The 24,029-nt window shown below is 39.9% G+C and overlaps 1 protein-coding gene across 3 annotated transcripts; it reads left to right on the top strand.

Moving 5' to 3' along the window:
- The first annotated feature begins 115 nt into the window (after positions 1-115).
- CHKA (choline kinase alpha) lies at positions 116-22,615 on the top strand. Of its 3 annotated transcripts, none has more exons than XM_063398279.1 (12): positions 116-547; positions 3,797-3,908; positions 10,824-10,877; positions 14,589-14,702; positions 15,327-15,460; positions 15,731-15,835; positions 16,187-16,245; positions 18,361-18,448; positions 19,368-19,476; positions 19,938-20,044; positions 20,384-20,465; positions 21,214-22,615. In XM_063398279.1, the coding sequence occupies exons 1-12, from the start codon at positions 237-239 to the stop codon at positions 21,271-21,273; spliced, it is 1,335 nt and encodes a 444-aa protein (XP_063254349.1). In that variant the 5' UTR covers positions 116-236; the 3' UTR covers positions 21,274-22,615. The 3 variants fall into 3 exon arrangements, with proteins under 3 accessions (XP_063254349.1, XP_063254350.1, XP_063254351.1); XM_063398281.1 differs by lacking the exon at positions 116-547 and adding an exon at positions 796-952; XM_063398280.1 differs by lacking the exon at positions 10,824-10,877.
- Positions 22,616-24,029: the final 1,414 nt, after the last annotated feature.

Genomic DNA, 24,029 nt, shown 5'->3' with positions numbered 1-24,029 from the left:
TCCCTACCCACCCCCGCTCCGAGGGCGGAACCGAGAGCCGGCTCCAGCCAATCACAGGCAAACTGGCGTGAAGCGTGAGGCGCGAGCGGGCCCGCGTGCCGAGACGCCGTATAAAAGGGGGGCCGGGCGCGAGCGCGGGGCTCACTCGCCGCCGGCGCTGACGGCGGAGGGACGCACGCGAGCTGCCGCCTCCGCCCGCCGCCCCAACGGCCGCCGCGCCCCCCCCGCACCGCGCCATGAAAACCAAGTTCTGCAACGGCGACACCGACCCGTCCCCGCTCGGGCTCCTCCTTGGACCCCGGTCCGCCGCGGCCGGGCAGCCGCCCTCGCCGCTGGCTCACCCCGACCCCGAGGGAAAGGACCCCACCGTGGCGGGCAGGGGCGGTGGCGTCGCGACCCTGCCCCCGCCGCTGTCCCCGCCGCTCGAGGAGGAGTCGCCGCCGCTCGACCCCCGGACGCGGCGCCGAGCGTATCTATGGTGCAAAGAGTTCCTGCCGGGGGCCTGGCGGGGGCTGCGGGAGGAGCAGCTGCGCATCAGCCCCATCAGGTCAGTGCGGAGGGGGAGGTGGCCCATGCAGGGGGCGGGGACGGGGGCGCGCCGCGGGTCCAAGCCGACCCCGGCGGGGGAGGCGAGGGGCTCCGTCTTTAATTTCATTTTATTCTTTTAAATGCCTCCCGAACTGGGTTTAGCGGGCGGCGGGAGCGGGCTGGCCGCCGCGGGGGCGGTGCCGGGTGCTCTGCCGCACCCCCGGCGCGGAGCGGGTGGTGGTGCGGGGGGGCGGCGGCTGCATCGCGACGGGCCCGACTCGGCCCCGCGCCGGGGGACGGGCCCCGCCCCGGCCGTGAGAGGGATGGAGCCGGCAGAAACCGCTGCACCGCGCCCCGAGCTGCCTGCCCGGGGAAAGGGCCCTGCTGGGCTGGCCCTGGCCGCTCCGCGCTGAGAAGTCACCAGGTAAACGCGGTGTACCGGTGATGTGAGTCATCTTCTACAGCACACAGTAACGAGTGCTTATGACTCAGCACGCTGGCAGCAGAAATATGTAAATCGGGGACGTTCTGGAAGCCATATGATGTAATGTGTTGGAGATCTTTGCCTTCTTCGCAGAATTAAATAGGGTCTTTATTTTGCTGTAATTAAACCGATTTTAGTTCAGAGTTTCCCCTTTACGCACCGCTTGTCTCACATCTTCCAGACCGACCATTCTACCTGATCAAACATACAGTCAGGGACAGTTTCAAAGGATGCTGTTGTCAGTTCGTTTTCCCGATGTTTCTACTTTTGTCCCTACACAAAACATGCACACATCTACCCTAGATACCTAAGGGAGCGTACACAATTGATAAAGCTCTGATTTATCAAAGTATGATTAAGACACATCCTGCTCATTTCTAAATTCGTTGTAAAAGCCTTATTGAATAGTGAGTAACTCACAGAGACTCAGTGCAGGTAGTTATTTTTCTAGATCGTTTCTCCTCACTTGACATGATCATAAGCAGTTAATGAAGAGAGAAAATTTTTACAAAACCAATACAATTCCTAAACAGTAAACTGGTCTGATATGTCTGGTTTGAGTCACTTAATTAAGTTTTCGTCTGTGTTAGTGTGTATTGCTGACTTTGGTACTTTCTAAAGTCTTACATTTTCACACGGTTATCTTTGCATTTCTTGGAAACGTCTCATGTGAGACACCACTTCAAAATGGCCTGGTGGTTTCCAAATTTGGCAGAAGAGAAGATGAGCTGAAACTTAAGAATGTATAAAGCCGTGCTAATTGGTAGTTGGGATTTTTTTTGGCAAAAGTCTTCTCACCACTTTCATCTCTGGAAGATGCATCATATTTGTTTGCAGACTCTGGTTTCAGTCAGTGTGCATTCTGCAGTGTGTCTATTAATATTGCAAAATCCTATTCTTTAACAGCTGTCAGTTAAATATCTGGTAGCTTTATCTGTATGAGTGAGATGTGCCCTATTGACCTTTAAACAAGCTGCTGAGTCTACTGACCTTTCAGAACAACAGTGCCTTTTATTATGCTCCTGTATGGATTTCCTTGATAACTTTTCCAGGTAACTTTTGAAGTCTTAAATGCTATAGTGAACTTAAACTATAGTGAAACTTCTGTTCAGTGGGGTTCAGCATCACTAAGACATGCCACTTTGGCTTCTCTGGTATAAAAAAAGAATTTCTGGACTTTCACACGCTGTGCAGGCTGAGCATTTGTTCAAGTCATGTAACTATACAGATTCTTGAGCTTTAGTCTGGTATTTCTTGTAAGATATTTTTCAGTGGGCTTAGTTCTTCTGTTTAGTTATTGATATACACACCAAAGTATTCATCAGAGGCTTACAAAAGGTGGAAAATGTGGGGGTTTTTCCCATAAAAGTCTGTCCAGCACAATTTAGATAAAGCCAAAAGTGCAGTTAGTATAACTAACCAGTGTTTGGATTGCCTTTGAATAGCTGGCTCTGCTCTTCCTTTGATATCATTTTCATCTGTCTCTTGGGGTTTTTTCCAACCTGTTCACCTTCATGGTTCAAAGTTGCTTCATGTCTTGTCTCTAAACATCCTTTTTTTGGATGCCTGCCAAGCCACCTGGTTCTTTTCTGTCTCTTTTTTAAGCATATTGTGCAGCTGCTGTTTTACCCTGTTTTCTTGAGATTTCTTTTTTTCTTCTCAGTTGTTGACTTTGGATATGTAGGCCAGCCCCTGTCTCCTTCTTGGTAGCCTTTTTTTCCAGAAAGCCTTTTCTGCTTCCCCACTGTGTTGAAAGAGCGCCCAGAAGAATATTTGAAAAACCATTGGAAGGAATGTCAGGTTAGGACTGAGAACTGTATTTTAGCCACTACAGACTGGATTTGCTGTGGATTCTTGTAATCCAAGGTCACTGCAATGTATTATATGTTATAGGCAAAATCACTTGCAGTAGGAAAGTTTAAAAATTTAGTTCATTAACTTAATGATAATGAAAAGAATGCAGGAAGGCAATGCTGTGGATTGAGTAGATGGATCTTCTTAAGAGCTAAAAGAACGTCAAGAAACTTAAAATCTCATCAAGATAGGCACAAACTCGGGAAATCAGTCATTCAAATGATGCACAAGCATGCTGATTTTTTCATGTAATTACTGTTTAACAACAGTATTTGTACAGGAAATAGTGACAGCATTTGTTTTCCACAGCTTTATCTAAATACATACTGGATCAGAGAAACTGAGTGTGATTTTAGATTTGACAAATACATGAGCAATTTATTTCAAATAAAGAACTACTTTAATTGTAAATTTGAAAATTGAAAATACGTCCCTAAGAAAGACAGCAGAAGTAAGACTTTCATCAGCAATGCTGTAGCACAGGTATTTAGGTTAAATTTTTATAGCTGAATTTTGTAGCTGCCAATCCCAGTGATAGCAGCTCTTAATTCAAACATAGGGGTTTATATTCACTGCATGGTTTTAAACTTACTCTGCCATTGTTTTGCTTGTGCAGCCAAGTATATCTGACAAGACTCCAGCATCACTGAAAATAATTTACTTAGATCAACATAGTTGCTTGTTCATTTTACATCTCTTTGTTAATAGCTTGAGCTGTAATTTGGATCAATAGCTCTGGGTGGTGAACTGTACATTAAGAAGCATGAAGCTGCCATTGTTTTATTGAAGCCTCATGTGTTAGGAGTTATTGGTACTGTTGGAAAACTTTCTTGTTAAAGTAGACAAATTAATCACGCCAAAAGGATGTTTAGTGCTGAAAACAAACCTGTGCTTATCCAAGTTAGCTAATCGATGTATTTCTGTCTGCAGAGGTGGCCTCAGCAACATGTTGTTTCAGTGCTCGCTGCCCGACACCATCGAGACGGTTGCGGATGAGCCCCGGAAAGTTCTCCTGCGGCTGTACGGTGCAATCCTGCAGATGGTGAGTACATAAAGTGCTTTGGGAGTGGGAGGGTTTCTGGAGCTTCACTCTAAAATGTTTGGAGGTCTTCATTTGTGACACTATGCAGTTTTATCCTGTAGGGGATGTTTCTGTGGTGGGGAGTTGATGGCAAGCTGAAAGCAGTTTTCTTTATGGTTTGTTATTGTCTAGAATTTACACTCTTTTCTACACAGATCCTGACTGGCGTGAATTAGCTGAAGGCTCATTTGCTGTTTGTTTGGGCACTAATGTTTTGTTTAAGGTCTAAAGTTTGGACTGTGGTTTTTCAGAAAAATTCGCTTCTGTATAGAATATAGGACTTTGACATAACTAGCTAGATTGCAAGAGACTAAACTGCTTAATTTTAATCTTGTAGCACTTACGAATCTTGGAGATTTAGTTGAAGGTTTTGCCAAGCTTGTACACTGCTCAAGCATTTTATTAGCTATCATGGGTAATTGTGCTGCTAGAAAATTTGATCCATAGTTTTAGAATAAGAATGAAGCATGAACATCAATACTGTACAGTCATCTCATTCCAAAACATGCTTTCCTGAATGTGTGAAATGCCTTATAGCTGGCATAGAAGCTTAACCAGATGTGTTGTTGAACTCTTTTCATGATACTTTTATTTGGTTAGTAAAATGTAAATAGTATTGAAATTTGTCACACCTTAAGTGAAGTGATTGGCAAATGTTTCAAATAGTAACATTTAAAAGCCACACTATTTTGTAAACATGGTCTCTTCTAAAGCTGACAGACTGTTACTCTAGGACTGTACAGCAGATCTTCTCTCATCCATCTCTGCTACACATTTGATTATATTGTAAATAAGCAATCATAATGTAAGTGTTTAACCTTATGAGAAATTGCAGCTTCATTACATTACATCTGTATGTTGGCAATTGTTTCTATTTGACTTAGAGGGTCTGGTTTTATTATCCATTAATTTTATATTTTCCAGTACTCAGTCACTTGCTTTGAACAACTGATCCAATATCTGCAGAAGATTTTCTGTTCCTGAAATTTCAGCCCATTCTTCCTGCTTCTGCTCTCTTGACCACGCTTACTATTAAAAGTCTCACTAGATACTGTTGCTTTACTGACTTTGAAGTGTTCCTTTATTATATGATGTGAGTTGTTAACTTTCCCGTGGTAACAAACTTTACCGGAACTATGTAAAATATTCCAGTGGTTTGGAAAAGCATGAATTGCTTGGCTATAGCACCATATGTGTGTTGGGAAAGTTAAACTCTTAAACAAGAGAAGTGTGTAGAAGTTGAGTAATTCAAGCTTACATAGCCTTTAGTTTTAAAGGGAAACTAAAAGCAGAGTGAAAAAAAAGATGATGTGAAACTTTGTTTTTAAAATTACTCCTAGGATTGATTCAAAGTTGGAGTTCTTTTTAAGAACTTTTTAATGGTTTCAGTGTTAATGCTGAGTTAATATGTAGAAAGCTTGAGTAGGAACATGGGCTGTAAAACTATTGTAGTGGTAGAGCTTCTGTTTCCCAAGAGCTGTAAAGAAATATGGGCTTTCCCTTATTTTTCAAAGGAAAAAATAAAGTAGACTCTAGAATTTGGCTGCCCTCTTCTTCCCTCAGGGTATTTTAAAAATTGCTTCTTCTCTACCCCTATCCACTGAAGAAATCAAAATAAATTTTTGGGCTCTCAAATCAGAACTAATTTGGTTTGAAAATTGAAAGTGTGTTCATAACTTTCTAACCTTTCTGCTCTTGGTGTTGAAGGATCTTTTGAGATGTCTAACTTCCTTTATTTCCATAGTGGCAGTGAAATGACTGCTCTTGTTGGTGCAGTTCACTAATGGTTAAGTAAGCAGAGAAAGTCCCAAGGTAAAACTTTGATTGCATTGAGGTTCACAATTTTTGTCAACAAACATTTGTCTCTTCCAGCCCCTTTACCTTAAATGCAAGTTAAAATATAAGCAAACTGTTTTATTGGGTATTTTGAAAATAGGATTCTTATGAGCTTCTGGGTGGCATAAGCAGAATGTTAGGACAAGCCTGTTAAGTGGGAGTAATTTGACATTTTTAGTAGAGCTGCTTAAGTTAAAAACCCTGTAGAAATTAAGGAACACTGCTTAAGCAAGTTGAGTTTTGAGACCTTATGCTAAAAATCACAATTTAACTCTCAATGACTTAATAGTAACTGCCACTGGGTATTAGTAGTTACCACCTGTTTGTTTGAGCCTTTGTAGCATGTTTTAACTCTTGTCCATTTTACCTTCTGTTGAAATTGGAGCACAAGCCAGTGATATCAGTTCTTTATCCCTTTACTGTAAATTCCGTGTATCTATAGCAACCTGCACCAAATTGTTGTACATACAGAAGACAAGTTAAGTTAAAATTTCGAATACAAGTGAAAAATGGATCCCTGATTACTAACTTAGTAATGAAAGATACTGGTACCATAATTCTTTGAGCCACCTTTTAAAGGAACCTTTTTTGCAGTTTGAAAATAGCTCCAGTTTGCTTATTATGACTCTTGGAAGACACAAATGTCAGTACATGAAACTCATCCAATATAAACCATGCCAGCTGGCTAAAGCTGCCACACAGGGAAGGCTTTGTGCCTTCCTCTGTCATAGCTGATATGTTTAAGCCAATTTTTTGTGTGCATGACTGTTTTGGGGGGAGCTGGGTGGAGATGAACTGTGCTGGCTCGGCCATTATTATGAATGGTCGCACTGGCATGGATGTTTATAAATCAAGGACTTCTCTTGAGTATATCCTTGAGCAGAACTTTTTTTTTAAGACAAGTATTGTACTTGTGACAGGTTAAAGTACTAACCACATTAAAACTCCAATGTTTGAGGCACAATGCAGATATGTCCTACACTGAAAAGGGAAATGTCTTACTCTGCTTCACTTATTCTTGCTCCAGCTTAGTTACTAAATTTAAAGGGGAGCATTGAAAATAAAACTTGTTGTAACAAAATGTCTTTAACTGTTGGTTGTATTAGTGTTAACAACTGAAACAAAAGGTTATCCAGAAATATGCTATTTAATGTCCAGTCTTTAAAATTGGATTTTATATTCATATTTCTACTTAAATTCAAAATAGCATCTTGAAAATGCTAATAGGATTTCAATATAAGGTGGCATCAACAAAAAATAAGCTCAAATTAAGGTGAATTTAAGTTCACCTATCAAAAGGTAACTGAGGGATTGATTCCCATTGTTTTACAAGTGTCAAAAGAACCTTGAACTCTGACTCACTGGGGCTCTGTAACTTTACAACAGCCAAAACAAAATCTTGTATACAAATGAGAAAAAACAAACCAGTATACCTGATGTTCCTTTCTGGTCTCTCAATTTCTATGTGAGCAGATGCAAAATGAGTATAAATGGTTGCCACAGTTCTGTGGTAAATCTTTTTCATACCTGCCTTGCTGCCTTTTATTTTGTGTAACTAAATAAAATGCAGACTGCTGTGTAACTGTAATTCTCAACGTCTTCTGTGGTTGTTGGTGTCCATGTCTGTTTGTAGCATGGAGTAACTACAAATCCCTGGCACTGGCAGAAGGCTTGAAAGAAACCAAGCACCTCTTACGGGGGTATATTTGTGTTGGGTGGCATTAAGGGTGTTCTGGGGGTAATGTACCACTTTAGTTGTATATGCATGTGTTCTCTGCTGCAGGCTTGCCCATGCGATCGTGCCTAGAGCACTCTGGTTTCCAGGTGACAGACACGATTCACGGTATAGTATGAGATCTCTGAAGTGGAGCATTCTCTACAGCTTTCATTTTCTTTAGTACTGGATTTCATTGTTTAAAAGTAAGCCTTAAGTAGCACCAGCTACTGTCTGTGCATCTGAATGTTTACAGCAATAACAGACTATCAAAAACCTGTCCCTTCCTTTTCTCTGCTCCCTCATAACAGAATGGTAACTTGAAATGTAGAGGATTGGAATTGTGGCTTTTGTAGAGCTTGAATTGGGAGTTCTTCACATGCTAGATTTTTAGGACTTCAGCAAATTAGTATCAGTTCCTTCAGGTTGGACAGGGATAAGTGATCAATGGCAGATCCTTAGAAGCAGAAATAGTTATTGCTGAATCTGAAGCTGGTTTTGTTCCAAATGCTTAAGTTCAAAATGATGTGTGCCAACAGCTTCTAGAAAGGTTTCCCCTGTGCAGATCACCTCTAATCTCTGAGGCAACTCCTTGTAATGTTGTGATTTAAGATTTGAATTCCTAAGGATTTATCTAATTCAAGGTATTGCAGAATTTTGAAGTATTGAAAACTAAAGCTGAGTAAGGTCAGAAAAACTGAGTTATATGTAAATTTGTGAGCAGAGGTCAAAGTTATTTATAGAAAAAAAAAGAGATAAATGTTCCTTCTCTGTACCAAATTCTCTGGCTAAGCATCATTTGGATTTTTTGATAAGAGACTTCATCTTTTAGCCAAAAAAGAAATAAATTGGGGGCATTAGGAAGAAAATGTTGAACTCAATTTTCTGTATCAAATTGCCAGATGTATAATCAGTGTCTGGTCATCTGAGCACAGATCGATGTGTACTGTTTCCCATTTATCTTGTATCCTGCATTAAAATCAATTTACATGATCACAAATTAGGCTCTAAACAACTTCTATTGAATATAGTTGTCCTCCCTTACTAAGACTTCAGTGAACATTCTCAGGGCTTTGAGAATAAATCTGCCCACAACAGAAGAACCTCTGCAGGAATATTTGAAGAAATCTTGAAGCTGTAGAGCACATGTCCATTTCTAGAGCGACTAAAAAGCTCTAGCAGTTACTCAGTGGTTCTCTTGTTCAGGTAATTAAAATTGCCTCATTTCTGTTGATGTAAATAGCTCCCAGAATTGGACATTAGTTGGAGTGGGCATTGGAGTTATGGAAAAACTGAAATTGATTGATTTAGCCAAGAACAAGTGAGCTAAATAGGTTGATCTAATTATTTGAGGTGCCTTATTTCATACCACTTTTCTCAGAGGTGATTGTGAAATCAAGAAATAATTGAATTCTACTACTTTAATATGTTAAACTCTTAAACATCTGATACATAATATTGCATCCTGCTTACTTTGTTCTCCTTGCCCATGTATAGTGAAGAATCTCCTAATCCTAGGCTGAGTACATGGCCACTTGTGAACACTGATCCTCTCCAAGCTGCCATTCATATTTGCAAATTATTTGCATCTTTTTATTCATTTTCTTGTGGAAACTAATGCTTCATGCTGAGGGAACAGAAAAGAGGGAAGGGATGCTGCAGAAGTCTCCTCTTGTGATGACTCTTCTGTAAAACCCTAACCGTCCCTTCCTAATGGCACAGTGGCTGCCATTAGGCTGTCTCCAACACTGATTTGAGGTGGACTCTTTGAACTGGCTAGCTTTTTATACAGTATGACCTCTGGAAAGCAGATGCCAGTTCAGGTTCTAGGGAAAAGTCTAATGTGCTTACCTTCTGATGGAACTGAACCATTCTGAGAACACCATTTATCAGGAAAGACTCCTGAATGGTGAGTAACTTTCTGACTGTTCAAGAAAAATCTGAAAGTGGTATTGATGTAGAACATGCTTGTTCAGAGAAGCCCTCCGTAAATGATTTTCATGCTATTGAGTAGTTATACGTTTAGCTGTAGTGAATATGTTTGGACTTTATTAATTTCTTTGAAAGTAATATAAAGTAACAGTAGTTTCCATATTGTCTTGTTTTAAACTTATCTAGTAGTGTTATGGGAAGTATTTGCTGAAAGACCATCGATTGTTGTTAACTATCCTTCTTCTATAGCTTCTGAAATACTGTAACTGCAGAGCTTGTTTAAATCATTAGCTTGTTGTATTGTACTTAAGGCAGCTGGTGTTGCTTAACTGTATTCCATTCAGTTCATATTTCCACCCTTGTTTTGGACATGCTAGAGCTTTGGAACAGGAAGGTGTGCACATGGTTCTGTGAATGCAATGTCTGTGTTCAAAAGGTGGAGATGCAGGCTGCCTTTATGGGCCTCTAAAGCTAGTCTGGTGTAAACAGTCAATGGTGGAATTGCAACATAAATAGCAGCCACAAACTGTCACTAATTCTAAGCAGATATTTGCTTTCTCTTCTCCTTACCTTCAAGCCCTTTAAAGGACAAGGTTTTAAATACATCTTGATTTTTTAAATGTGCAGCTGTATTAAAAGCATGTGCCATTGAGGGTTCAGTTGTTGAGGGTATGGTTTAATATTCTGAAACTGCTTTATAATGACTCTTAACAACCCTAGGATAATACATTATGCATGGAACTTGTTAAAGGTTTGTTAGTATACTGTGGTTCCTACTGAGACACCTTTAGCTTACATGGGCAATTTGTTCCAAGAAGAATCTTGGATTTGCACAGCCAGTGGTACACTGGACATACAGCCAAGACAGCACGCTCTAAATAAAAAATTCTAGCCACAAGAAATTTGGAAAATAAGGTGTAATAAGCCAAAGAAGTGCTTTGTGACCTTTATAACATGCCTCTTCCAATAGTCCTCCTAACACTTTAATGTAATCTCTGTAATGTGTCCCGAGTGCTTTGGCTGGAAGAATCTCATCCCAGATGTTGTGCAGAGGGACTTAATTTTCTCTTAATTAAAAACGTTCCTCTGACTTTATGGTGCATTCAAATCTTGTTTTGAAAGAGTGACAAACAATAAAAATGTAAGTGAAAATCAGGTAATTACACAAGTGGCTTGGTCTCAGTGGCACATCCTTTTGAAAGATTTTGGAATTGTTGAAAGTGTGGTGGTCAGAGGTCAGATGGATACTAGTGCGGTAGCTGTCAAACATCCAAGACAGTGTTGAGACTTTTAGTTAACTGTAGCTGGTACTTCTACTCCCTTTGTGCTGGTGGTTGCAGGTTAATAACTTTAAATTTCATCTTCTCATTGTGTTTGCTTTTTCTCATTCATAGAGGTCCTGTAATAAGGGAGAGTCTGTACAGTCTCAGAAGGAAAATGACTTGCAAGTGAGTAATTAAATTTGCTTGTTTCACAGAATGTTATAGCTTATAGGGAAATGTAGTGATCCTGCTTGTTTTAAACAGTAGTTATTCCACCTGGACTGTGTCTAGAAAATGTAAAAAAGTAATGAAGAAAAGGAATTTGTTTGCTCACAGAAGCAAAATTGTGAGTGTCTGGACATAGTTTGGAGAGATTCAAGCATCCCACGTTATGAGGAAACACCCCCTAATTCTACCCTACATGGTTTCTTACCAGTTTGAATACTGGTATCAGTACCTCAATTTCTAGTATTAGACTCTTCTTAAGTAGATGAACATCAGTTCTCTGCTTTACCTAATCCCTAATTTTTTAATACACTGATGAACTCCTTTGAGGAAAGTACATGGAGCTGGAGAGAACTTGCTCTTGAACATGAAGTGTTCCTGATGAGCAGTGTGCTTGGATCATCTCTGCTCTGCAAACTTCAAAGTTCTTGCATTTGGAATAATTTCTTCTCCTGTAGCATAATGTTTAGCAGAGTGTATCTTTTCATAAAGTCATCTGAACAGGATTCAGTCATTGAGATTTCTACCATGGCATTATTTTTTCAGTAAGGGATAACATTGCAGCATGCTAGCCAGATGCCTTGGTTGTTATGTAACTCTGTTTTCAGCTCTGTAATGATTTTGGCAATGGCTAGGGAAAAGTACATTTTACTCAATTGATAAGTGCTGCTTTTCTCTCCTTGTTTTTTTTGCCTTCTGGCAATGCCATCTGAAACATTTTCAAGCATTCCTTTGGTTTTGGGTTGGGTTTTTTTTCCCTAGTGAGTTGAAGCTGGTTTTAAATTTTTTGTTGTTGAATGACTGCTTTTGAAGTTTTGTTGAACTTTGTTTAGCTTCCTGGAACAGCTTCAGTCAGTTGAACAGAACTGAACAGATTGAACAAAAAAATGTATTGGTCTGATACCTCGGTTTTTTTCAAAGATGAAAAATGGAGATGGCTTGATTTCTCCTTGACTACAACCCTGTTAAAAAAAGTTAAGACTGTAAAAGAAAATAAAAGTCCAAACAAGCCCCACCCTAGTGACAGAAGCTCAAAGAAGTTTTGCAGTACAGGAAACAAGGTTTTGAACTTCAGAACTTCATCTGTGATATTTGTTGCTTGAAAATACTGATTCTCTGCTGATAGGTTGTTTTCTACTATTAATCTCATAGTGCTGAAACATCACTGTTCAGTCAGTGTTCTCAAGAATTACTGTCAGGATGGATTTGTTAATTTTCTTTGTCTAGGTTATGAGAGGAGATGATATCCTTAAATAAAATTCTGTGTTCACTAGCAAAAGCATTGTAGCGTCCGAGCTACCTGGTGTGTGACAATGTCTAAACATTGGATAGTCTGTCTTGTCAGCTCATAAGGCCTTTTAACAGGAATTTATTTGTTTTACTTTGGTTTTTCTATAATTTGCAGTAATTTTCCTTAGAATGTGACTACTTCATATATTTTATTGGGAAATTTTTGTTAAGGCAGGAAAAAGGCAGAAGCTTCAGTTCTAGCTGAAGTTTAGAAAGGCTTCTGATCTCTCCTTGGCTGCATGGGAGTTGCATCTTGTGAAAGTTGCATCTTGTAAAAGATGTGTATAATTGTTAGGTTTGAAACAAAACATTGATCTTTAAATATTCATTTAAAAACATGAGTGGTCCAGTTTTCTTCAGAAATCTAAATACAGGTGCTTATGGATGAATCTCTGAAACTGGTCAAAATTGAGAGCTTTAGATCTTAAAATAACAGATTGTTGTCTTGGCAGCATGAGTATATTGCAGTGTTTGAAGGCACTGAGATACGCAATTTCCTTGGTTACAACACTTGATCCTTTGAAGTTATCAGGTGAACATACATCTGAAGAGTCAGATACCTACATTTGTTCAGTGTCCATATAAGTATTCTATAGAATTTTTAAAATATCCTATAGTAGTTTATTTCCAAACCTATCCTGTGTTTGACAGTAGTGTATGGAGTGGAGACTTGGTAAAAGGGCTGTTGGGTATTATGAAGGAGAAGCCTTTGTGCCTGAGATTATATGGATGGTATTGTTCCAAAACTCTCATTGGACTTGTGATCAAATAACCATGTGGTTTCAGTAGAGGAGTTCTTCTAGTGCTTGCACTTCTGATGCATTAAGAGATGTCTTAATGAATAACAGGATTTTTTTTGTCCTTCCTGTTATCCAAGAATAGTGAGCTGCTTTTCAGTAAGATATGGAAACAAGGAACTGACACCTTAATGGGAACAGACTTTTAAATGCCTGGTGTTGTACCAGGTGCAGTCAAAGACAGTGTTGATCAATAATAGAGTGGACATTCAGTAGCTTGTAACTAATTTCCCTTTTGGTGCTTAGCATTAGGTTTCAGAACTGAACGGAAAGAGTTCAGACCTGTGATGGTGAGGGCATGTGAAATGATTAAAAACATATTTTTGGTGTGATAGTGGATAAAGCATTTGGTGCTTTGAGGAACTGGGATGAAAAAATGGTGAACATAGATGCAATACATTCATATGCAAGCTGTCCTAAAGTCTCAGTGCTTCATGAGTCTTTACTACACTTAAATGAAATGCTGAAATTTATTGAAGATCTCAGAACAATGGGACAATAATAAAAATAATTTATCAACAGTGCAGCCTGGACTGTAGTCAAGAGTGGAACTTCTATAGAGTTACATACTGTCTGGACTGCAATAATGCAAAAGGATCTGTGGTCAGAAATACCTGAGAGTTTCCTTAATTTTGTGTTCTTCATTCTTATGCTTTTGAGTGTTATGGGTCTGCCGCTCAAAAGTAGGCAGAGGCTTGGCAGATCTTTAGGATTGAGTAGAGTTGGTTTCTAGTGAATATAATTGCTAGAAGTAGAGATTCATAATGTGACCTCTGTGCTTACTTACAGATAATCTTACCCATCCAGAAAGCTACACTTCAGTGATTTTTAACTTGTGTTTTTGAGACTAAATATTTCATATTTCTATTATTTAAGTATTTATATTAAAAAACTGTCTGCTTGTCTTGTTATGAGCCAAGCCTATTGATGTAAGACAGCCTTAAAGAAAAGTTACTGAAACTTGAGGTATGTTTGGTGGAGAAAGGGAAGAACATTTATTCACACACATGTTCCATAGCAGGAGCTTAAGTTACTTCCTCTCTTGAAAAAATAAAAAAGGGAATACTTAAAATGTGCTTAATGGAAGGAAAACAGAAGGCATTCTTAATGAAAAGTTGTTTTATTCAATAATAAAATATTTTATTATTGTTTGTTCATTCAGTTGTGTTGTAAAATGCCCTTTTGACAAGCAGTGTTCTGAAAGCAATAAAATAGCTGATATAGGATAATATTTGTTCCTGTGTTGCGTTTCAGTGGGACAGACTCCTCCAGGAAATGAATTTGCAGTGTTAGAGAGGAGAGGGTGTTTTGGTTTTTGCGGTTTTGCTTTGACCTGGCCCATCAACAGTACCTGTTAAGTAATACAGATTTTCCTGCCCAGCTTTAAATTTGAAAGCAAAATACTTGTATTGCTCCTGTGCTGACTAAAAGTTATTAGTCAATAAACTTTGATTAGTAAAATGTTGAGCCTTTTCAAAGCTAGCCCTAAAATTTCTCACTTGGTAACAGTTCAGTTTAGCTACTGTGCACACCCAAGTTAATTTCTGTGCAAGCACCAACTAATACTTGATTTTTTTTTTGGTAGGGGGCAGAAGCCATGGTTCTGGAAAGTGTTATGTTTGCCATTCTTGCAGAGAGAGCGCTTGGCCCCAAGCTGTATGGAATCTTCCCACAAGGGCGACTGGAGGAATTCATTCCCGTAAGTCTTGGTCACAATTAGTCAGTGGGCTGCTGGAAGCTGTTTTAATTGATCGTGACAAGAAGGTCTCTGGACTGCCCAGAAAAGCAGGGATGTGGGAAGGGAATATTTGGCCGCCTGTAGTAATTGCTGGCTGTAATTTGATACAGTTAGAGTGGGTGTTGGAGAGCCCCATTGTAGCTCTTGCCAGGGGGAGATAGCTAAAAACTCTTCAACTCTAGCAGAGGCTAATAAATGAAGATAAAAAGCCTGTTAGATACCAAACATAGCATGGGGAAGCTGTGGAGTAACACTTCCCTTTAACAGCAACAAGAGCAGATGCTTTTGATGTTCTTAAATATTTATACTTGATCTGCTTTGAAGATATTCTTAGTGTGAGATGTGATACTCCCCAGGTCTTGAATCTAGAAGTGAATTGATTAAGTTGTAAGTAGGGCTGGCTAACAGCTTTTCCAAAGGCAGAAACTTTGTAAGTTCATCTGTGAGCAAAAAAGAGTATTGCTTGAGTACTATGCTAGTATTTCACACTGTACAGCACAGAGCCTAATGCTAATGTTTATAATTAATCACAGTTCTGTAACTCGTCAATTAACTGTACTCTAAGAATGCTGTGTTTTATTACAGAGCAGGAAACTGAGCACTGAAGAACTAAGCTTACCTGACATATCTGCTGAAATAGCTGAGAAGATGGCCAGATTTCATGGCATGAAAATGCCATTTAATAAGGAACCTAAGTGGCTTTTTGGAACAATGGAAAAGTAAGTTATGCAATACTTTATGGGAAAAAAAGGTGACCTGTTGTAATTTTGATAAGTAGATCATTCTTCGTGAATGCCTGAGAACACAAACTTTCACTGTACCCAGAAGCTATCACATGAAGGATTTCAGTTACCTTGAAGAACAGTAATGTTTTCTTCAGTAGCTCTTTCAAACTTCCTTGATTTTAGTTTAAATGGGGGTATCATAGTACGGGAAGAATAATATACTCATTGTTACAAATCCTGTATTACTGTCTCATTTTTTAACAGGTATCTAAACCAAGTGCTGAGAATTAAATTTACCAGAGAATCCCAAACCAGGAAACTGAACAAACTTCTCAGTTACAATCTCCCCCAGGAAATGAAAAATCTAAGGTAAGCTTATTTTGTCTACCACTATCTTCTAATCTCCACAGTTTCTGGATGGATTTTTGTATACTTGTTCAGACATGTTATACAGTATAGCACTTGATATTCATTTTACTTAGCTGGAGATGGTTTTTGGTTCTGTGACCAACCTGAGTCTCATACAAATACAAAATTCTATGATGAAAATTGCTGATCTGACTTACTGATCATGAAGTCAAACTTCATTGTGCTGATGTTTTGTTCCTAATTATGAAAACAGTCTGCTGCTGGGAGGGAATAGTGTTTCAAATTCTTACAACAAAATTACCTGAACTTTGTGATTTGTTACTTAAAAGATGCTCTGTTCCTTTGTTTTAGAGCTATGCTTGAAGCTACTTCTTCACCAGTTGTATTTTGCCACAATGATTGTCAAGAGGGTAAGCTGCTAATATTTCAATATTGCTGTGATGTACTGTTGAGCCTTTTCTGGTTACTTGTTTGCTCTCTGGGAGGTGGCCACACTGTGGAGGTACTGCCCTGAAGCAGCAGCCTGTGTGTGCTGCAGTACCAAAGCAAAGGATGGGCTTCTGCAACTTTGCAGGCTTTTTCAGAGAGCTCTGGTGTCGTGTTTGGGTGAAGCCAAGAATGTGCTCATGCTCTGCTAGTACAGGGCAGCTGATGATGTGGAGCATTGTGTTTTCTGTTCAGGCCATGCCTTGCTTTGCTGCAATGTACATGATCAGAGTAGGGTACACTTGAGTCATTTAAAAAGAAAGTTGCTGAAGAAGTGCAGTGAGTGGTGAAAATGGAGAGTAGGGTAGTTTGATGTGGAAGTTTTTTACTTGTACTGGTAAGAAACATTAGGAAAACCTTATCTACCTTTTTTTAGTGTTCTCTGGGAGTCATGGAAGGAATAACAATTTTCCAGAGCCAGTTACTGAAAAAGATGAGGAAGCAAGGCTGAAGGTGTGTTGGGTGTGCTGTGTTTGTGTGCCCTGTCACATGAACAGTGGCTAAGCTGGGCTGAGCTGGAAGGATGCTCTAGGGGGAACTGCGTGCAGTTGTCAGTGGTGGCTGTTTTGTTGTCAGTGGTCCCAGCTTTGTCAGCTGAGGCTGAGGAACTGCCCTGGAGGATGGACACGTAAGGACAGGCAAGGGGAAAAGGCCTCTCACCTCAGGGGTCAGTAGTGGTGGAGTTTGAGGTCTCCCTGCTGGTGAGGCAAGGTGCACTGCTGGAGAAGTCAGAGTGTAATAGGGCTGAGGCATGCTGGGGAGCCTGAAGTTCCAAGGGGTTTGGGGATAAGTGTGAAATACTGTGCTGCTTTTTCTATGGGTGCAAGAGTGTGGCATGGAGAACAGATGTACATGCAGAGAGGGGTTGTGCTACTGCAGAACTTGACATTGCTCTACATTTATTTACTGACTAGTACTTGACAGAGGCAGACTTGATATCTTTTAGATGAATTATAGTGACTAAGTGAATTGAAAGACACACAGGCAATCACCTAAACTTTCTGTATACATACTGATTGTGCCACGTATTAGAACAGTGGAGTGATCAGACTAACTTTCAGGCTGCTGAAAAGCAGTTTGTCCCAGTTGTTGTATGATCAGTGATAGTGCCATGCTGATATGAGAGATGCTGTGAAATTTATAGATCTCTGTGGAAAGAAACAATGCAGCTAGGACTAAGGCTGACCAGGCTACCTGAGCCAGCTCCAAGCTAAACTGGGGAAAGAGGATCCTTAGGAGAACAAATCTGCCTCTCCCTGTACAGAAAAAACTTTCTTGCTTTCAGTTTTACAAGGTAAAGCTGTATATCTCAACTTCCAGAGAGCTGATGAACAGCCAGTGCTACTTGGCTTTTCCAGTTGTCGTGGTTTAACTAAACCCAGCTGGCAACTCAGCCCCCCAGAGCCGCTCAGTCTTCCCAAGGAGATTGGGAAGAGAACTGGATGGGCAAAAGTGAGAGCTCACGGGCTGGGATAAAGGCAGTTAATTAGGGAAAGCAAAAGCTGCTCACACAAGCAAAGTAAACAAAGAAATTAATTCACTGCTACCCACGGGCAGGCAGGTGTTGAGCCATCCCTGGGAGAGCAGGGCCCCATGAGACACAACAGTGACTTGGGAAGACAAACACCATCACTCCAAACATCCCCTCTTCCTCTTTCTTCCCACTCTTTATTGTGAGCGTATAGTTTGGAATATTCCTTTGGTCAGCTGTTCAGCTGTTCTCCTCACACCTCTGCCTGCACTCTCAGTCCCTTTTTTGGCTGGGGTGTGAAGCAGAAAAGACCTTGACTCTACAGAAGCACTGCAAGCAGTAACAAAAACATCCCTATGTTATCAACACCACAAATCCAAACACAGCCCTGTGCCAGCTACTATGAAGAAAGTTAACTACCCCTGCCAAAACCAGCACACCTATAATTCTTCTGTGCAGATATAAGGGATAACTGGGATTAGCTGAACAATGTTCCTTGAGATACAAAGTACTGCTTTTCTCTGGTTTTCCTGCATTATTAAATATGCAGTATTATTTTAATTTTCAGGTAATATCTTACTTCTGGAAGGCAGAGAGAGTTCAGAAAACCAAAAGCTGATGCTCATTGACTTTGAATACAGCAGCTATAATTACCGGTAAACACTTCATTTTCTCTTCAGCATGGGAGTGTGTTCCTTCTGCGTGCTGCAGGGAGGCTGAGTGCTGCACTACTGATTGTTTGTCTGTTCTAGTGAGTTGTGTTCTGCTCTGATGGTGATGCTTAGCAAATATAGCTAATTAAAAGAGCTGTGGTTCTGATGCTGTTGAGTTTAGGCACACAGCAGAGGCAGTTTTTGGAGCTCCTTGGTTGTTCAGACTAGAGGGGTTGTTTATGCACAAATGGCTTCTTACTTGCATGGCAAAATTTCTTTCTAGTGGGAAGCTGAGGAGAAGGGTAGATTTTGTGTGCATATGTAGGGCAGTTTTGCTTCTGTGTTTCCTTCTGTCCTTTCTAATGGCTTTTTCACCTATGTAGATGAGAATACAAATTTTTCACTACATGGTTATGTAACATGCTTGTTTTTCTTCCCTCAGCCATCTAGCTAAGTGTTTTTAAGAATGATCTAAGTGTGTATAGTCACTGAGATTAAGTATCACCATAGCTGGAACATAATTAAACAGTAAACTCCAATAATGTAAAAGTAAAATATGTTGACAACTTTGAATATGATCTCTGTGCCTGCAATAATGCCAATATTAGAGATGTTTGACTTCACCCTGAGATGTAGCACATACTCAAGTATTTTTATTGTCTTCATTGGTGTAAAGTAGTAGCAAAGTCTAGCATTTTCCTATAGCTGATAGCTTTCATTCTTAACTGCCTCTCTTTACTAACTGTTTCATAATAATCTGCAAAAATTTGTTGTCTGGTTATCAATTTTCTACCTCCAGAAAAAATGCAGTGAACTCTGAGTAGCCCGGTGCTTTTAAACTTGATTTGGGGTTTGCTTAAAAAAAGCCCCCAGATTGCTAGTTTGTAAATACTGAAGTACTTTATCTTCATTTCTTTTTCAGAGGATTTGACATTGGAAATCACTTCTGTGAATGGATGTATGATTACTCATATGAGAAGTACCCATTCTTCAAAGCCAGTTTTCTTAAATATCCTTCAAAGAAACAACAGGTAAATATGGAAGGCATAGTTAAATGCCAGTGTCCAGCCTTCACATCTTAACTCTTTTTCAGTTCTCTTTTGGACTTACTGTGTCCCAAGGTATTTCCTCCATGACTTCCTTAAACATAACCCTTCCATAAACTCTAATCCTAATCTTTGCTTTAAAAATCATAGTAACTTAATAGCTAATCATGATAGAATATTTACTATGTGCTGTGTAGCCATCCACCACAAAAGGTCCAGTAGTTGCAGCCTGCAACAATGAAATCAGTTGGCAGTAGCAATATGCTGCCTGTAACCAGACTTTCAAGCAATTGTTAGAAGCACCATTAATCTTAAAGCTTACTCCAACGCTACTGATATTTGGAAAAAGATAAATGCCAGCTTATTAGAAGGTCTGCCTAGGTCTGAAAGAAACAAATATATCTTGAGATGAAAAGTTGTAACTCAGTTGTTTATTTGCCTTCCAGCTTCATTTCCTCTCCAGTTACCTGTCTGCATTCCAGGATGGCTTTGAAAATCTGAGCAATGAAGAGAAGTCCAAACTAGAAGAGGAAGTGTTGGTAGAAGTTAACAGGTAACTTGCCTCATACACCTGTATCTTCAGACTTCCACTGTGTATATCTTCCATTTGTATATCTCTCTCTGGGTGGAGGAACTTGAGCCAAGAGAGGCTAAAAGCTACTTAGTTATGTGGTAAAGAACAATCTGTCCACTGTAACGTTAGATATGTGATATACACTAATAGTGGACTAAACAGAGTACTACTCCATGGGGAATTATTTTTATAGTATCGTAGTTGAAGAAAAGGTGTGGACATCCCCAAACTGGGGAATACTGTTCTAAAAGGACACTGAAATAAGGTGTTGTGAGTCAGCTGGGTATTTATTTCAGTAACATAGCCTTGTCATTTCAGGTTTGCCCTTGCATCACACTTCTTCTGGGGTCTGTGGTCTATTATACAAGCAAAGATCTCATCCATTGAGTTTGGGTACCTGGTAAGTTTGTTAATTGTAATTTTACACAACTAAAACCAAATAATCTAAATAACTTGTGGTACATCATTGAAAAGGCAATGGGATGGCCTCTCACAGCAACTAGTATTTTCTAAGTGCAGTAAATCTTTTAAAAATCCATTTGTTACTAGTTTGTGCTTTTTCCTTAAGAATGCTAAGAACATCTAAGATCATAAAAACTTCAGAAATTGCTCCCATGGAGAGTGAATAGCCTTGTCAGGCTGTTTTGCAGCATTATTCTGCAGTAAGACATCCCAGGCAAGAGAGGCCAACATGCAGTGAGCATTTTGAACTGCGTAGTCAGAGTGCACATGCTGTCCCATGGTGATGTTCAGTGTGCAGCAATGGCTGTTCCTGGTAACAGCTTGTACCTGAGAGACTGCTCAGTCTGTGCTCGGTGTACTGTAAAGTGATAGGACTGGCAGGTACCTGGAATATCTTACTGCAAGTGTTACAGGAGCCTTTTCCGTGGAGTCCTGACCTTTTTAGTACCTGTTTTTTTCTGACATTTTGGCAGTGGCTAATTGTGTTAGAGTTGAAATAAAACTGGAGGAAATTTTAAGAAGCTAGAACACCTCTGGAGAGATTATCCTTCTGAATAGAGCTAATTAGTGCATTTGATGATGGCTTAGGAAAGTCACACAGTTAATACCTTCATTATGTTTCTTCATCCCAAAAAAAGAAACAGCTGTTTACTGTTTTGAGTACTGAATGTCCCTTATTTCCCCAGGAGTATGCATTATCCAGATTTGATGCCTACTTTGATCAGAAGAGAAAGCTGAAGGTGTGAATGTGGGAGGAGTGGCCTGTTGGTTACTGTGAAGAGGGCAGCTGGACAGAACTTTCACTGTGCTTAGGCTACTGTATCTCTAATGAAGGTGTCACTGAATTCCAGTTCCTGGGAATGCAGGTGTACAGTACTGAGGACTATAAAAATTACTTGTTTACAGTTCCGTAAATAGTTGGAATGAGATTGGGAGGCAGAAGTTAAATACAACCATGCAATATCTTTAAATCTTTTCAATCTAGAAGCTATTTTGTATTATGAGAGAAGCTTACAATTAAATGTCAATACCACATGCATCAGAGCAAACCTGCTGTGGGTACATTTTTGGGGAGTGTTGGCATTCTGGTTTGTGTTGTAAGCGGAACAGCTGTAAAAGCTGATTGCAGACACTGCCTCTTAAGGAGAAGGAAAAGCGAAGGAGACAACTGCTAAACTGTGAAGTAGGCTTAAAAACTTACTGTGAGGTTAGGTTCACCATGCCCCAAGAACACTATCTTCAAAGCTGCTGATACCTTACACCACTTTAACCAGAAGCAACTAAACACATTGAAGCAGTGTGCTTTAAAGTGTTAGTGACACACACATGAATGTTTCTCTTAGGCTGCTATGCCTGGGAAGTGAAGTATGAATGAGCTTTGAACTGGACATTCTGAAGGAGTTTTTTGAACTGTTTGTTCTGTGTCGTTCAACATGCTTTAGCCCAGCCTGGTTCTCTTAAAATGCTGTGTCCTGCACAGGGGGTTCTGTGGGCTGGCAGCACTGGGAAGAGTGCCTTGAATTGCTCTAGCAGCTCCCCAGATAACTGGATTGGCATTGACAGTACTGGTAATTGAGGCCTGTCTCTCTTCTTGTGTTGCCACAGTATAAGGCTGTAATAAATAGTAGAGCCAAACACTGTGGAGAACACTTCAGGAAATTGCTGTTCTGCCCATCCAGTTCTTACGCGGCTTGAGAGGTGCTTTTCTTGCACCTTCAATTCTCATCATGTGTTCTGGAAATCCAGTAAAGTGGAGCATCTTGTGGGGAACAATAACATGTATATTGAAACTTGACTATAATCTGTGTACATGCCATCTAAAGATTTCTTTTGATTTTTGGGAGCTTGTTTATTTTGAATGTTACTTGTTTGTGCTTTCTAACACACTGTATTATAAACAAACTTCTAAGTTTACCCTTTTTGACTTGTATAGCAAATACTGTTTGAAGCGGCTGAAAAAAATCTGCAGCATTTCATGTACTGTATAGCAGAACTTGTAAAAGCTGTTATGTTACTCTCTTGTACAGAGAATCATTTTCCATACATTTAGTTATTAATACTTTATAATAAATATAAAGCACTTAAAAACAGTGTTGTTGATATTCTTGAGTCTATTACAGCTGCAGCATAAAATAAATGCCATTTCTGGCCTTAATCAATCTGCTGGATCCTTGCAAAGGCAGACTGAGATACAGGCTCAGTGCTCTGGGATATATCTTCTATTTAAATGTGTCTTCAGCATTTATTGTGTAATTGAATTCTCACAGAAAGGTGTTTAAAGCAAGCAATGAAAAGCAGACTGAACATCAGTTTCTAAGTCTATAGCTTTAGAGGTAGGAAGAGTTTTAGTTGAAACACTTCATCCTATCTGCCCTGTTGACTACCCTCAAAGCAAAGGTAAAAGGTACCAACACACATTGAATTTTACTACAAACACTTCATGTGGTGTGCCAGTGTGAAGAGCCAGGTCATTTCTCTAGGCTGCTGAAGGCTTCATTTACAGTACTGTTGCACACAGCACACTCAGTGGAAATGGCAGTATAGGGAAAGGGATGGCAACAAACAGTTCAGAATGAGCCATTGCAGATACATGAAAATATTATTGATAAGTAATAGGTGTCTGGAATCTTGCAAAGTATTCCAAGGGTAAACTAAAATTCTTGAGAAACCACCTGTGGGTACTGACTCATGGCTTCACGTTTCTCAGAACCAAATAGGGAAGAGGACTCAGGCACAGTAGTGCTAGCTGTAATAAAAGGTGTGATTGGAGGTGATCCCCTGTAAGGGAGCTGCGGTGCCCCTGAAATTCAGAGAGCAAACTCAAGTTGCCTGGTGAGATGCTTTGGGTAAGTCCAGAACTGCAGTTGTACGCCAGCACACTTCCACTGTTACCTCACAGGGTGAGGAAAGACTCAAAGGAAAGCAAAGTGTGCTCAGCCTGTGCCTGCTGTGATAGGTTCTTCAAGGATGAGAGAGATGCACCTGAGTGTTGTGTGGTACGCTTGGTGGGGCATAGGTAAATCAACACTTGGGAGCAGAGACAATGCTTAGTCACCTCCTGGGGTTTTTTTCAGTCTTGCCTGTTATGGTCAAGCTCACTTGCTTTTGAATTTCAAAAGAAAAAAATTGCTTGCAATTCCAGGCAATTCCAATTTAAAAACTACTGATTGATCCTCTTTTCAGTTGATTTGTAAAAACAATTTGTGCTTGAGCTCTTTCTCGAAACTGCTGGGTTTTATCTCCACTTTGTGAATTCTTGTCTCTGGACCTGCAATTAACTGGTGAAAATGTGACCTTTGTTGTAAGAGTTATAAGAAGAAAATTTCTTACTTTTAAAGGAAGCTATTGCTTGTCTAGCCAGACAGCTCATCTCAGACACCATTTGGAGGTGATTCAGTGGGTAATTGGCCCAGTTTACTGTGTACCCCCATCACTCCTACAACCACTGACTCTAAGACAAAAACACAAATGTTCAAAGTGCGTCACTAGAGCTCATTAAGGA

The sequence above is a fragment of the Prinia subflava genome, chromosome 5 (genome assembly GCF_021018805.1).
Source record: "Prinia subflava isolate CZ2003 ecotype Zambia chromosome 5, Cam_Psub_1.2, whole genome shotgun sequence".
Taxonomy (NCBI): Eukaryota; Metazoa; Chordata; class Aves; order Passeriformes; family Cisticolidae; genus Prinia; species Prinia subflava.
The sequence above is the reverse complement of the archived record's forward strand: the minus strand, read 5'-3'. Positions and strand labels throughout refer to the sequence as shown.

What these genes read in the sequence shown, in the direction of transcription:
- CHKA (XM_063398279.1), top strand. Translation starts at nt 237, where the DNA reads ATGAAAACCAAGTTCTGCAACGGCGACACCGACCCGTCCCCGCTCGGG. An exon ending in CTGCGCATCAGCCCCATCAG is followed by an intron (nt 548 to 3,796) that starts GTCAGTGCGGAG and finishes TTCTGTCTGCAG; the next exon opens with AGGTGGCCTCAGCAACATGT. An exon ending in AGAAGGAAAATGACTTGCAA is followed by an intron (nt 10,878 to 14,588) that starts GTGAGTAATTAA and finishes TTTTTTTGGTAG; the next exon opens with GGGGCAGAAGCCATGGTTCT.